The sequence below is a fragment of the Phaseolus vulgaris genome, chromosome 9 (assembly GCF_051622355.1).
Source record: "Phaseolus vulgaris cultivar YP4 chromosome 9, ASM5162235v1, whole genome shotgun sequence".
Taxonomy (NCBI): Eukaryota; Viridiplantae; Streptophyta; class Magnoliopsida; order Fabales; family Fabaceae; genus Phaseolus; species Phaseolus vulgaris.
Window position 1 is genome coordinate 20,396,113 of NC_143506.1, and position 13,024 is coordinate 20,409,136.

General features: G+C 32.6%; 2 protein-coding genes across 3 annotated transcripts; both read right to left on the reverse strand.

Annotated features, from left to right (window-relative positions):
• Positions 1-1,340: 1,340 nt before the first annotated feature.
• LOC137822674 (actin-depolymerizing factor 5) lies at positions 1,341-2,345 on the reverse strand. Its single transcript, XM_068627617.2, has 3 exons — positions 2,260-2,345; positions 1,889-2,148; positions 1,341-1,658 (listed from the first exon to the last, which is right to left on the reverse strand). The coding sequence occupies exons 1-3, from the start codon at positions 2,278-2,280 to the stop codon at positions 1,508-1,510; spliced, it is 432 nt and encodes a 143-aa protein (XP_068483718.1). The 5' UTR covers positions 2,281-2,345; the 3' UTR covers positions 1,341-1,507.
• A 2,754-nt stretch (positions 2,346-5,099) lies between these two features.
• LOC137821472 (peptidyl-prolyl cis-trans isomerase CYP21-1-like) lies at positions 5,100-12,664 on the reverse strand. Of its 2 annotated transcripts, XR_016515643.1 has the most exons (7): positions 12,239-12,566; positions 7,083-7,161; positions 6,926-6,973; positions 6,769-6,792; positions 6,503-6,685; positions 6,296-6,412; positions 5,100-5,518 (listed from the first exon to the last, which is right to left on the reverse strand). XR_016515643.1 is itself a non-coding variant. In XM_068626079.2 (6 exons), the coding sequence occupies exons 1-6, from the start codon at positions 12,365-12,367 to the stop codon at positions 6,292-6,294; spliced, it is 543 nt and encodes a 180-aa protein (XP_068482180.2). In that variant the 5' UTR covers positions 12,368-12,664. The 2 variants fall into 2 exon arrangements, 1 of the variants encoding a protein (XP_068482180.2); XM_068626079.2 differs by lacking the exon at positions 5,100-5,518 and having other exon boundaries at positions 6,292-6,371; positions 12,239-12,664.
• Positions 12,665-13,024: the final 360 nt, after the last annotated feature.

The following is a 13,024-nucleotide window of genomic DNA, read 5'->3' on the forward strand; positions in this document are numbered from 1 at the left end:
ATTTCACTTTTTTATATTTTCCATTTTCAAGAGTCTTTTACACAAAAGTTACTTTATACCTTTAATTTACTTCATTTTTTATGTGTAGACAGTATATTCCACCAAGTACTTTTCATAGTGTTAACATTCACTTAAATTTATATAATCTATGCCTAGGTTTTACTTGCTTGAGGGTAAAACTGGAGATAAAGTCATTTTTTAAGAAAATAATTTATTGGAGAATACAGAAACTAAATTATAATATATATACGTGTAATGACAAATACAGTATACAAATAAATCAGCAAATAGTCATAGTTTTCTTTAAAAAAAATTGGCATTAGTTGTTTCACATAACAACGACCGAAATAAAAAAAAAATACGTATACAATTCAATTGAAAATTTTAATATAGTTAAATCACAATTCAAAAACCAAAACCCTTGCATTTGTGCAACATTTGTGTTACACATAAACTAACACGATACGCGACACGGAAATACAAATCTAGATACGAGGATACAAATCTATATATTATATAATTATGAATTATATAAATTGACAATAAAGATTTACGTGCACAAGTATATTCTAGATTATTTTTTGCAGCAGATAGATGTTTTTCATGACTGGTTCACAAGAATTTGTTTCTTATTTTTATAATCATAATAACAATTTATACAATAAAGTTTGAATTTTTTAGAAAATTAATATATTTTTTCTTTTTAAAATTGTGTTAGAACCATACTAGAATTGTCAGAAATCTAACAAATACTTTTTGAATTTGACACTTCACAGATACGTGTCTTACACGTCATTTAAGAGGAGTGTCCAAACTTCACCGCTTACATCTAAAAATTGGATGCATATATATAATTATAGAAATGAAGAAACACAACTTTAGGATAATATAAAAGATTGTATTTAAGGATATATACATTTGTAAAATTTGAAATAGATTAAAGGTGGATAGTGAAACAAGTAATACAATATATACCTCAAATCCTTCTACTCGTATATTTGAAGGGCGAAGGCGGATATTAAAGTAGCTTATGATGATGTTAAGTTAATTACTTGTTATCACTAGTTATTGCAAAACTAATGTTTAAACGTGCTTATTTGAACTATTTATTGTTAAACTATTTTACTTATTATGAACCAAATTTCTTTGTGTACTAAAGTTAAGAAATATTAAATTAGTGAAGTGAACTAATTTTTTTATCTGAAAAAAATGAATAAATAGAAGCATTTTAAATGCTCCAACCTGTTACACTAAATGAAATACAATCTCAACACATGTGTGGCAAGTGACATAGAAGAGTTGTTAAGTGAAAATGTTTGATGAATAGTTAAAAAATGTGGTTTTGAAGAACTTAACACAGTAGATATAGTATTAATGTGATTTAATATTACACACCCCACTTACATATACATGAGCTTCAACCTGAGAAGTCTATGATAGAAAATAAAAAAGATGGGAAGTGCATAGAAAGATTATAATAAGCTTAGAATTGAATGATAAAATTGAATTATTTGGCAATGTCTCTAATTACATCGAAACCCATCTCCGTTGGATCCGTGGCTTGGAGTTCATAGCTGATTCCATCCAGTGCTCTTCTCAGCCCATCCTTGGAAGTTGCGTACAGAATCTTTGCTCTGATTCTGGAAGCTGTTGGAGACCTGATAATACACATATGTATCTATTAATTACAATTCAATTACTCCATAATAACTATTAAATAATATAGGTTAATTGAATGAACCGGGTCCCCTAAAAACACCCTTTTATTTACGCATTATTGACCCATTATTATTACTACAACTGTTAATCCAGAGACACTGGGTTGGCTACTTTTGTTTGTATGCAGAAAAACGCAAAGAAAATTAATTGGAGCAGAGAGAGGAAGCACCATGCAATGAAGAAGATCTTGCTCTTGCGGCAGTTATCAACGGTGACGAAGTCGAAGTCGAACACCGCATATCGGCAATCATCGGTGGGCAAGGAAGCCGTGAGATCGTGGTAGCCGTCGGTGGGGCCACCCAGTTTATCAACGGTGACGAGCCTGGATCCTTCGTCGATCTTGAACACTATGTATCTGTGCTCCTTCTTCCATTTCATATCCATGAACGACTTCTTGCACTCATCCGTCACCCACATTCCAGTGGTCGCCTGAAATTAATTAATTAATTCATCATCAGAACAAATGAGGAACATCTACAGAAGCTACCTAAGTCTAAAGTACGCATGAATTTAGAAGATCAGAGTAGAGAGTGAAATTACCATCTTGAAAGCCATCGCCATTTTTTTTTTCTCTCCTCAGATTTCAGTAAATGGTTGGTCGGGTGGTATGAGAGCAACAGCTGGCCCTATATATAAAACTTTATCTGCTCAAATGCCATTCGCCTTCCCTCCTATTTACACTCTTGTCCTCCATTTTATTTGCTGTCAATTTCTTATAATTCAATTACTATTTTTTACTTTAGTATATTTCTAATCAATATATCATACCATTTATTAATATAACTATGCAAAAATATTTCAAATATATACTACATCCTACATATGAAAGGAGAACAAACTTTTTTTCATTAACTTTATTTTTTAAGGAAAATACTTTGATTATATCTTATGTGATTTACCTAATTATTTTAATATATATATATATATATATATATATATATATATATATTACAAAAAAACACCACTATAACTGGCTTAATAATAATGAAATTGATAGTTAAATAATGTGAAGTGTACTGGTATGGGCGAGACCGGTTTCCTTGACCGAGATCAGGGAAACCTGACCGAGACCAGGAAAATCTGACTGAGACTAAGGAAATCTGGCCGAGACGATGGAAACCACCACAGACGGTCCGACTGACACATAAATTCATTAACGTTCAAACCAAGGTCAGTGAAGTTAATCTGTTATTAAGGATTAGGTAATACATCTATAAGTGTGATCCATTCCACTAATCAGACCCAATAAGGTAAACCCATTAAAATAATATAAATAACACACATTCCAAGGAGAAAGGTACGTCATTTATTACGATGCACCTACCCTAATATTGATCACCCACTTTACTAACTTGAGCGTCAGAGTGTCTTCTGCAGGTACCCCATTCGGTGTTCACCCAACAACCTGCTCGACCGAAAGAGGAAGACGAAGACTTTAATAATTCTCTAGGTCTCATCTCTCTAGCAGGAACATGAACCAAGCTAAATCTTTTCTTTAAATAAAATATAAATTATATGATATATTTTTTCTATAAAAAATCATGATAAATTTTTTTATTGGATCGTATTTTTCTTGCAAAAATTATATAAGATCAGTAATTTGTTATTATGTTAAAACTATAAGGCATAATAAATGGAGTTAACCATAGAAGGTAAAATTTAAGATTTTAAAACCAATAGTACATATACAGAAACACTTTATGTCTCGGAAAGAAAAAATGTTGGATGTAAGTGGGTCTATAAGATAAAGCATAAATATAAGATAAAGCATAAATGTGATGGAACAATGGTCAATAAGTGGAGTTTATCCAATTAATTTATGTCTTAATCTTTACATCGTTGATTAAGTTCAACATTTATAATTTGCACACACCAAATTGAGAAGGAACGATACAATTATTTTCGCGATTCAGATTTTTAGTCTAAACTTTAACTGAAGCTATATATAAAAGAGTTTACACTATCTTTAATTCAAAATTCTAATTCAAAATCTTAAAACAATAATGAATTTATGACTCATTCTCTTTACTTCACACTCACGATTTTCTTTTATAAATGTCAATATAATATATTAACTACATTACTCTATAGAGTTAATAATGTCATAAGCTTTCAATAAAAACATACTCTCTAAAAAAAATTCAACTACTATTAGAACTCCATTTCGTCAACATTTTTAAAAGTTCCAACAATACTAAAAATATGGACATCTTGAGTGAGAACATCCACATTACAAGTATTTTTTGTTCGTATAAATTTTTTAAGGTTTGATTTTATTTCTTATAAAATTTAAGAGTAAATTATTAATACGCTATGAGGTTTTTTCTGCCTTTTTTTATTATTCTTATAACGATTTTTTTATAAGTGTTAAATAAGGTGTATAAAGTGCGATTGGTCAGTGGACCGATGAAGTAATAGCTCAAAGTTTAAAATTTAATTGTAATTGAATTATTGGTTAAACTTGCATAATAAATATTAAATTTTAAAAATAATATAATATGAATAACGTATAATATTATTAACTAGATGAGCATGAGATGGTTTAGGTTATATTTATGCTTTTTCGTACTCAACTTGAATTTTGTTAGGTGAATACAAACTCAAGTAAGACATGATAGTATACTAAGTAAGACAAAGTAAATTCAATTTATTAACATAATTTATAAATATTAATAATGGCTAAACTTAAATTTAACTATATTTTAAAATTTTATATTTCAAAATATAAAATAATATTATCTATTAAATTGAAGAATTTTCTTATTAATATATGTTGATAATATTTCTATTTAGAAATGTCATAACATTGAAATTTAGAAATACAAAAGCAATGCTTGGAATTATAAGTATCAACTGATTGAACCTTTTTAGTAATTGATTCTAACTTACGATTATGATATGATTAAAATAGTAAGACGAATTTGAAAGTGTATGAGATATTAAAGTTTTAAATAAATGACAAAAATAAGATAATAAATAAAGAACTAGAATTGAACTTAGAAATTTACGAAAATTAAAATCATACTTCGAATTTATGGAAAAGAATATGAAACTTACAAATTTAGAAATTTAGACTGAAATACTGTTGTACGTGCTACAATCAAACTTGATCTCTGTAAGTCTAAAACTAGACTAAAAAAAAATTCTAAAGAAAAAAAAAATCGTCATATTGCACATGACAACTATCTCATCTAAAGTGTAGAGATAGTACTAAAAGATTAAACCTGATAGATTTTTTTAAAAAAAAATGAAATATGAAAAATCAACAGTTTTGAAATAAAAAAAAACTAAAAAAAGACTTGTATACATTATAAGGACACGTCGGTAAAAATCACAAAATCATGCTAATGAGCAGGAAAGTACGACGTACAAAATCCAAATTCTATGGAAACAATACTTCATTTAATTTCTTTTCTATTCTCTACAGAATATAAACTTTGTGTTAATCTAACCTGCGAAATACAATGAGTAAAGCCAAAGAAAGTAATGAACTAGAAAAAAATGCACAGTATTGTTAGAAGGGAACGGGGGAATCTGAGCAACGAAAATTCCTAAACATTTTACAGGGGAAATTTAATACTATGAAACAGAAACAGAAATCTAATTTATTGCCGCTTCAAGAATGAAACTCTTCGTTCCTCATCCCACAGACTCTTGGGTATCTCTCCAGAGTCCAGAGTCTGCAATGACTACTTTCTTTCTGGGTTTCCCATTGTAGGTTCCAGCACCCCCTTCAATTGCAAACACAGTATCCATGCCTTGGACAACCTTCCCAAACACAACATGTTCTCCATCTAACCTGGAAAGTTTGCAAAGCCAATTCATATCAATTTATCATAACATGAAACTCTGACTTTCAGTAAATTTAGTTTCCGCATGCAACATTACAAATAACATTTTGGCCAAATTAACATGGTTGCCTCAGAAAAAAAAAAAAAGGCTGTTTGTTTGTTCACAACTAATGGTAACTGTACTGATAGGGTCCGCACAACCGACACTCTGACTCGGCATCCGGTCCAAACTAACCAACACAGCCAAAACCATTACGCCTAAATAAGGATTAACGAGACTAATCAGCGATCAATCACTAGGCAATGCACTCCTAATCATGATCCAACTCCCTAATCCGGCTCAATAACAAAGGTCCCATAGTAATCATACAAATAGGCATAAATTCCAAAAATCAAGTACGTCATTATACAGTACTAAGAACACCAAATGCCGAATACCGAATTCTCACTTATGCGTCAGAGTACTTTTTGCAGATACCATCCGAGCCTAAAGCTAACGAGAAAGAGGAGCGGAGGAGAGTTCAGCTGAGAGGAAAGAATAAGGTGCAGACCAACCGACCGAAAGAGTGTCCGAATCGTTTTCTTGGTTCCAACCCCGTTCGAAAATAGTAACAACCTAGCTTCTGATCCCTTACTAGAAAAACACTTTTTTTCCGGTTGGCTGGAGAGGAGAATTTCACAGAAGAGCACAGATGGTTCGAATTCGAAATGATATTAAAAAGAGTGATGGATTGACAGGACTAGGGATTGTCTGAAAAATTTCCCTAAATGGTGGAATAACTTACCAACCGGTCTTCACTGTGGTAATAAAAAACTGTGAGCCATTGGAATCCGGACCTGAATTCACCATAGAGACTACACCTGCAACCGTGAAGCATATTTACAACAACTTAATCTTACACCTAGAAAATGAAGAAAAATATCAACACAACAAGTCTTTTTTTTTAGAAAATAAGATAAAATGCTTGCATCCAAGCAAATCTGTTACTGACCCGCATGTGAATGTTTTATCTTGAAATTCTCATCAGGAAAGGTACCACCATAAATAGATTCATATCCTCTACCATCACGGTGGACAATGTCACCACCCTGAAACATGAAACCTGATATTATCCTATGAAATGGTGTTCCTTTGTAGTGAAGTTTAACACCATTGGCATTCTTTCCTTTCTCCCCTGCACAATATGCAATGCTCATAATCAGTATGTAAACAACATCGAGGTTAAATTAACAAAAACAACATGTAGACTCCAAGTACCTGTGCACAGAGCTCTAAAATTTTCTGCAAACACAAGATTTTTAATCAATTAAAGTTGCAATACACGAGGATAATACAAGTGTTATTCCATTACATCTAATGAGGTAAGAAACTGGGTAATAGACTAAAGAATTGGATTGTGAAATTAATGACATACCCACAGTTTTTGGTACAACTTGGCCATATAATCCAATGACAATCCTACCTGCATTAGTTAGTCCATTACAAATGAGAACAATTGGTTAAAAATTATAAAAACCAGTATGGTTCCAAATGAGAACAATTGGTTAAAAATTATAAAAATTGCTCCAAACCTAAACGTTGTCCATCAATATCAACATCCAAGAATACTCTGTCTGTAATTTCAGGCTCTTCTTCTTCTTTCTCTTCAAACTACATAAGTAAAGGTGAATTTTATTATTGACATAACACTAACCAGCCAAGATGGGAAATTTAAGTGGAAGTGGAAAAAAGTTTACAAATGAATGAAGCATCAATTTTCAAACAAAATGCTTCAAAAACAAGTGTAATTTGCAAGGGTTGTGGCTGGTTCTCTTAATAAAAGTGTACAGCCATAAAGGGATAAAGCCAGGTTATGGAGAAAGCATAGTAGGGTTATATGAGCCTTAATTAACTTTTTACTTTTATTCATAATTATATTAGTTCCAACATTGTTTACTCTCATGAAGTTTATTGAGTTACACATGTCTAGAGCTGGGTATTTGGACAAAAGCCTGCAGACTACCCCTATAACCCACAATCTGCATGGGTATTTAAGCTAAAAATTGCATGCCGGTTTTTAAAACCCGCATCCAATGTAAAAGAATGTCAGTATTACAACACAAACCATTAGGTTTTCAATTTCCTATTGTTAACTTTCACCAACAAAAAGTTCAACAACCACGCTCCTTATTCCACTTTGATTCACATCCAACTTCCACATTCCATTGCTGTCACCACTACCACATCCAGAGAGGTTTTCTGAGTTTGCCTTAGATTTGAAGATTCAACGCGTGTTTTGTGGCTTCGATTCTGACACCGAAAACTTCTCTGCTTGCCTTAGTCCTTGAAGTCACGCACAGCCAGATTCCCTTACTCAACTCCTTTTTATGCCAATATGTTAACGTCTACTCGTTTCGGTTTAGACTCAATTGTTTGATTCAATTTATTTTTACTGCTAGTTATGTGTCTCGCTGATCTTTGCTCTTCTAAAGGACTTACCATATAAATCTATTTTTTGCACAATTTTGTAACCTTGAATCTATAATTAGAAGTGTTGTTTGTAGAATTTAGTGGTGACAATGTTGTTCACAAAATTTTATTTATCAATGCTTCTTGCTCTTCCTTTGCCTTTCATGTTTTAATTATCACAAGTTAATTTCATAAGATATCAATAAATGTTTCAAATTGAAATATGAATTTCTCTGATCATCAATTCAATGAAACTATTGCTATGTTGGATGAAATAAATACTCAAAGAACTCAAGTAACATCCTCTAATCCTGAACTTGAACTTAAAAAATCAAAAAAGGTCTAAGGGATTGACATCTTATGTATGGAATTAATTTGATAAGCCAATAATATAGCTCCATGCAAGTCTTATGGGAATAAGATTAGAGAGTGAAAAATTGGAAGAATCTAGCACATGAAGGATGTAATTAAACATAAATGATGAATGAATATAATGTTTGGAACTATTTTATATTTTAATATGTAATTTAATGCTTAATGCACTTGTATTTGAATTTAGTTTACTTTAAGAAACACTTAAAGTGTGTTTGAAGTATATTAAAATTATTTTTAATTATATTTGTGTAGGTGAAGGTAAGCCCGTATAACAAGTGGGTTTGCAAGACGGGTGCAGTCTATTAAAATAGAAGTTTGTTTAAGATGCAAGCTATGGATGGACATTTTTTAATGCGTTATTGCGGGTGCAGGTTTAAACAGGTGGGCTCAACCGCATACACAAATCTACTTATGCCACTAATTTTTTCCAAATAAAGGATAGTTAGATAGAAATTCAACCACAATTGTCCGACATGAACATTCCTCATGCTGTTTTATAAAATTTCTAACTCTTTTCTCCATTGGCAACATTACTCAAAATTTCTCTGTCCCTCACTGCACATGAATATATGATTAATATGGTGGATAAAACAACCCCGCCTAAAGCTTAAATTTTAAGGTTAAAGCTTATGAATGGCTTCACTATATCTCTTAATGCTTATCCAAAGTCATGAACTTGAAGCATGGACAAGTACATTCCTACTCTACCTTAGCTGAAACTCAACTTATGCCCATTGAGTCTTAAAGAGGCTGATATTTGATAACTTATCAATGACCAACTCTCCTAACACCTATCCTAAAAGGTTAAATTGTTAGGCTAAGAAACATGATTACTTCCCACTTTAGACAATAGATTTTTAGTTTGAAGTATAGATAACACACAAAACCTACTTCGTCATATACTAAAAATGAGATAGGCAAGAATCAAACTCCTGACCAGTTGGTCAAAACCTAAAATAGGCTCTAATCTAATACACATCAATAGCTAACACTCCTAAAAACTTAAGCGCTAAATCCTTCTGGGGCGTCTTTTTACCCAGATCTTTCATCTAGTATTGGCTTCTGATTACAACTGACTAGACATACCAAGGAGTAAGAAGTGCTACAAAAAGATTGAATGGTAAAGAAACGTAAAGAGTTAAATCTAAACTCTCTGGATCAAATTGAAAATAAAAGGATATAAATATCTCTTGTAACCAAGGCTATCAAAGTTGAGAGTTTATAGGTGTGTTTGATACACACACCAAGGTACAACACAAAAACAACAAAGGACAACTACTCAAGCCAGAGGACAACTTTTTGTCTCGTACCTTATTTGATGAACAATGTACAATAGAAACATTATAATGTGAGACTTATAGGAATGCCCTTTCATTGTTGTCCCCTTCGTCTTCTCTCATTCATATCCTTTATCATCTTCTTTTCCCTCCAACTATTTTTTTTTTGTTTTTATTTAAATTGTTTCAATATAGCATAAAATTACTTGTTCATATTTGATTACAGATCGTGCCAACATCAAATGATGGACATTAATTGGACTAATTGATGGATAAAAATCTCAGATGTTGATGAAATGATCGGCAATGTTGGGTCACTCTGATGATATTGTTGGAAATCTCACATCGTTTAAAGATATGGTCAAATAATAATATATTGGTAGGTGCAAATCTCACCTTACCAAGCCAGTTTTGTAAGGTTAAACTAGACTTAAAGTTTCCTTTCATATTCTAACAAGGTTTGTTGGGCCCTATTATGAGACTCATTATTGGATCACCCACAAATATCTAGTTACATGCTCAAGATATCCAATCCTTGATGTTTTAGAGATCACACATCATCTAGAGATATGGTCAAATAATAATATATAGGTGAATGCAGAATTCACCTTACCAAACAGGTTTAGTGAGGTTGAGAAAGACTTAAAATCCACTTTCATAAGAGATACTTGCATGTATATACTGGAAGCTCTTGGCATAACTCAAAGGGAAAAGGAAATCAGAATGGGATCAGGAACTTGCAGGGGAAAACTGGAAAAGACTAGAATCTCAAATACCATATGAGGAAAAGATCTTGGTGATCATGACCAAGTAAGACATGTCAACATTCTCAGCCACACTGGGCATGTCTATAATTGCAGCACTAGCAGGTCCTCTTCATTCAGCAATAACACCAGCACATGTACCTATGAAGAGAACCAAAAATGGCAGGAAGTGGCACACCTTAAGGACAAAGTAGACGCGTGAAAGGGAAATGATTATAAGAAGGACAGCTTTGACTTTTCATTTTCATCATGCACGTGACAAAAAGTTGTCCCATGATTTAGTGAGTTACAAACTTTTATACCTTTGTTTTCTCCCTCATCACTTGTTTTGTTATGTTCCTTAACCATTTTTTAAATTGAACGGAACAAATAATTTTGTGCAGTCTTTGTCCCTATCTAAATTCATGGAGACTCAGCAGAATCAACTCAAAGCAAGAGTTCACCTAACATAAAAATAATGCTTAAAATAGTTATTAAAACTGTTTCAACATGTAATACAAATATATCACAGTTCAACTCAGTTTAAACCCCATTCAAACTGGGTCATGACATCTTAAATACATAGCCATTCAAAATATGCTACTCAAATTGTTACCTTATTAGTTGCTTGTCGAACTGGCTAGTCAAACCTGAGTTTCACAATACTAGTTGCTGGTTAAAAACTGCTGCATTCTGAGCAAAAATAATGTGACCCAAAAAGTTCTCAAACTCAACCCATGACTCACAAGTTAATGCAACCTAATCTATGTCTATCTTGTTCCACCCAAGTCTTTTCACCATAAAGTTTCATGTAACAGTTACAGAACTTGTTTCCCCTGGTGGAAATGTAAATTGGTTAACCCCAAAGTATAATTTACTTTTCCTTCTTAGTGGCAAACTTGACTTCAAATTTACACAAACCAAATTCAGAACTTCCTTGCTTGGTGGTAAATAATAAGTGAAAGAGGTAAAACATGAATCTCAACATGTATGTTATCATACCACCAAATATTTAAATTACTGATAAAGTCATAACCTAAGAAGAACGGATACATCATAGAAGAACCATACTTCATATATTCCTAAAGAATCCATAACCCACAGAGGCAGATATTATAATGAACTCAGCACATCAGAAGGATTCTTGACCATGGGAATACACATCTAAAATCCAAATCAGTAAACCGTGTTATCCAAGTATAATGTTAGTGATATGAAAGTCATTTTACAATCAACATACAATGGTGATCACAGTACTTCTGTACTCTACCAAGCAAACAATCGCATTACCTATGTGCATGCCTTTATCTACGTACTATTTGCTATGTTAGCAGCTCAGCTTCACTCTTCACAATTTATCAAGCCGAAGACTCGACTTGCCTATGCATCCCTACCCGCATCATCAATCAAATGGCCATCAGAAGGCTATCAAAAAGATTATCACATTCCCCAACGTAGTCAAAGCCGTTTAACTTGGCCTATTAAGGGATGGATTTGAGCGGATCAAGCCTACTGCAATGCAAAAGCTAACATCTGACTACATTTTTTTTTCGTATCGGAAAGTAAAAGTAAAGATAGAAAGAAATTGAATTACACCTAAAACCATTGCAACCCAGAATTCAATCAGCGAAATCAAATTAAACGACATCCCATTCTTACAAAGTAGTTTACACCAAACTCAACCCCACAGAGTTAGGATTGCCCTTACTTGTATCCTCTATTTTCACACCATCTCTAGTCGACGTGTGACTTGTGCTTTTCCCAATACCCATTAGGCTCAAAATGCCCGATTCATGGCCAGATCAAACAATTAGGTCGAACCCCGGTTCAATTATCCGAATCAAATCCACAATGCAGATAGTAAACAAACAAAAAAGCGCATACCCGTCTGGAGCCAGATATTGCGAGAATCAAGAAAATTGTGAGAACAATGACGAAAAGGAGGCATCGCGGTTGAACGAGGAAGGAGATCGCCCTTCGCATTGCTTCAATTCCCGGAATAAAGTGTTGCATCAAATCACAAAAGAATCGCAACTTTGTAATCCTCCATTGCAGAGACCTAGCTGGGTTTGTCTCGGAATCGTTTTAGCCGCAGCTACAAAAAAAACGCTACAGTGCGCAGTTTCTGAAGGTTGAAGAAGGCTCCAGTTGCAGAGGGCATAAATTAAAAAATGTTCAAACCTAATAAAATAACAAAAAGTCATTTGATTTTTAAAATAGAAGCATAGTGTCATTGTTTTATTTTTGTTTCCAATCCAACATGCACGCCCTCATGCTTTGGAGTTTGGTTTAACGGGGAAATTCTACTGTATGAAGGGCACAGGAGTGGACCTAGCATACCCTTTCATGCAATGCTTTTTTCTTTTAATTTTATTCAAATTGCTACATTCTTTTTTAAAATTACACTGACTTAAATTTACAATGTTGTTTAAGTTTCCACCAATTTAATTCAACAATCTTTCAAATTTTATTTTAATCTGATATAATCTTTCAAATTTTTATTTTGAAGTAGAAGAAACTCTAGTACTATGACAAGTTTTTTGTAGCACTCGCTATTCTTTTTCTCTGCCTGAAAGATTAGTTGAAATGTATCTAATACATTTTGGGGAAATTTTTAATTATTTTTTGTTGTGATATGTTAAACTTTGTAAAAAAAATTATCTCTTTAAT

What these genes read in the sequence shown, in the direction of transcription:
- LOC137822674 (XM_068627617.2), bottom strand. Translation starts at nt 2,280, where the DNA reads ATGGCGATGGCTTTCAAGATG. An exon ending in TGGCGATGGCTTTCAAGATG is followed by an intron (nt 2,149 to 2,259) that starts GTAATTTCACTC and finishes AATTAATTTCAG; the next exon opens with GCGACCACTGGAATGTGGGT. An exon ending in AAGATCTTCTTCATTGCATG is followed by an intron (nt 1,659 to 1,888) that starts GTGCTTCCTCTC and finishes GTGTATTATCAG; the next exon opens with GTCTCCAACAGCTTCCAGAA.
- LOC137821472 (XM_068626079.2), bottom strand. Translation starts at nt 12,367, where the DNA reads ATGCAACACTTTATTCCGGGAATTGAAGCAATGCGAAGGGCGATCTCC. An exon ending in CAATATCTGGCTCCAGACGG is followed by an intron (nt 7,162 to 12,238) that starts GTATGCGCTTTT and finishes TTACTTATGTAG; the next exon opens with TTTGAAGAGAAAGAAGAAGA. An exon ending in TTTTAGAGCTCTGTGCACAG is followed by an intron (nt 6,686 to 6,768) that starts GTACTTGGAGTC and finishes CATATTGTGCAG; the next exon opens with GGGAGAAAGGAAAGAATGCC.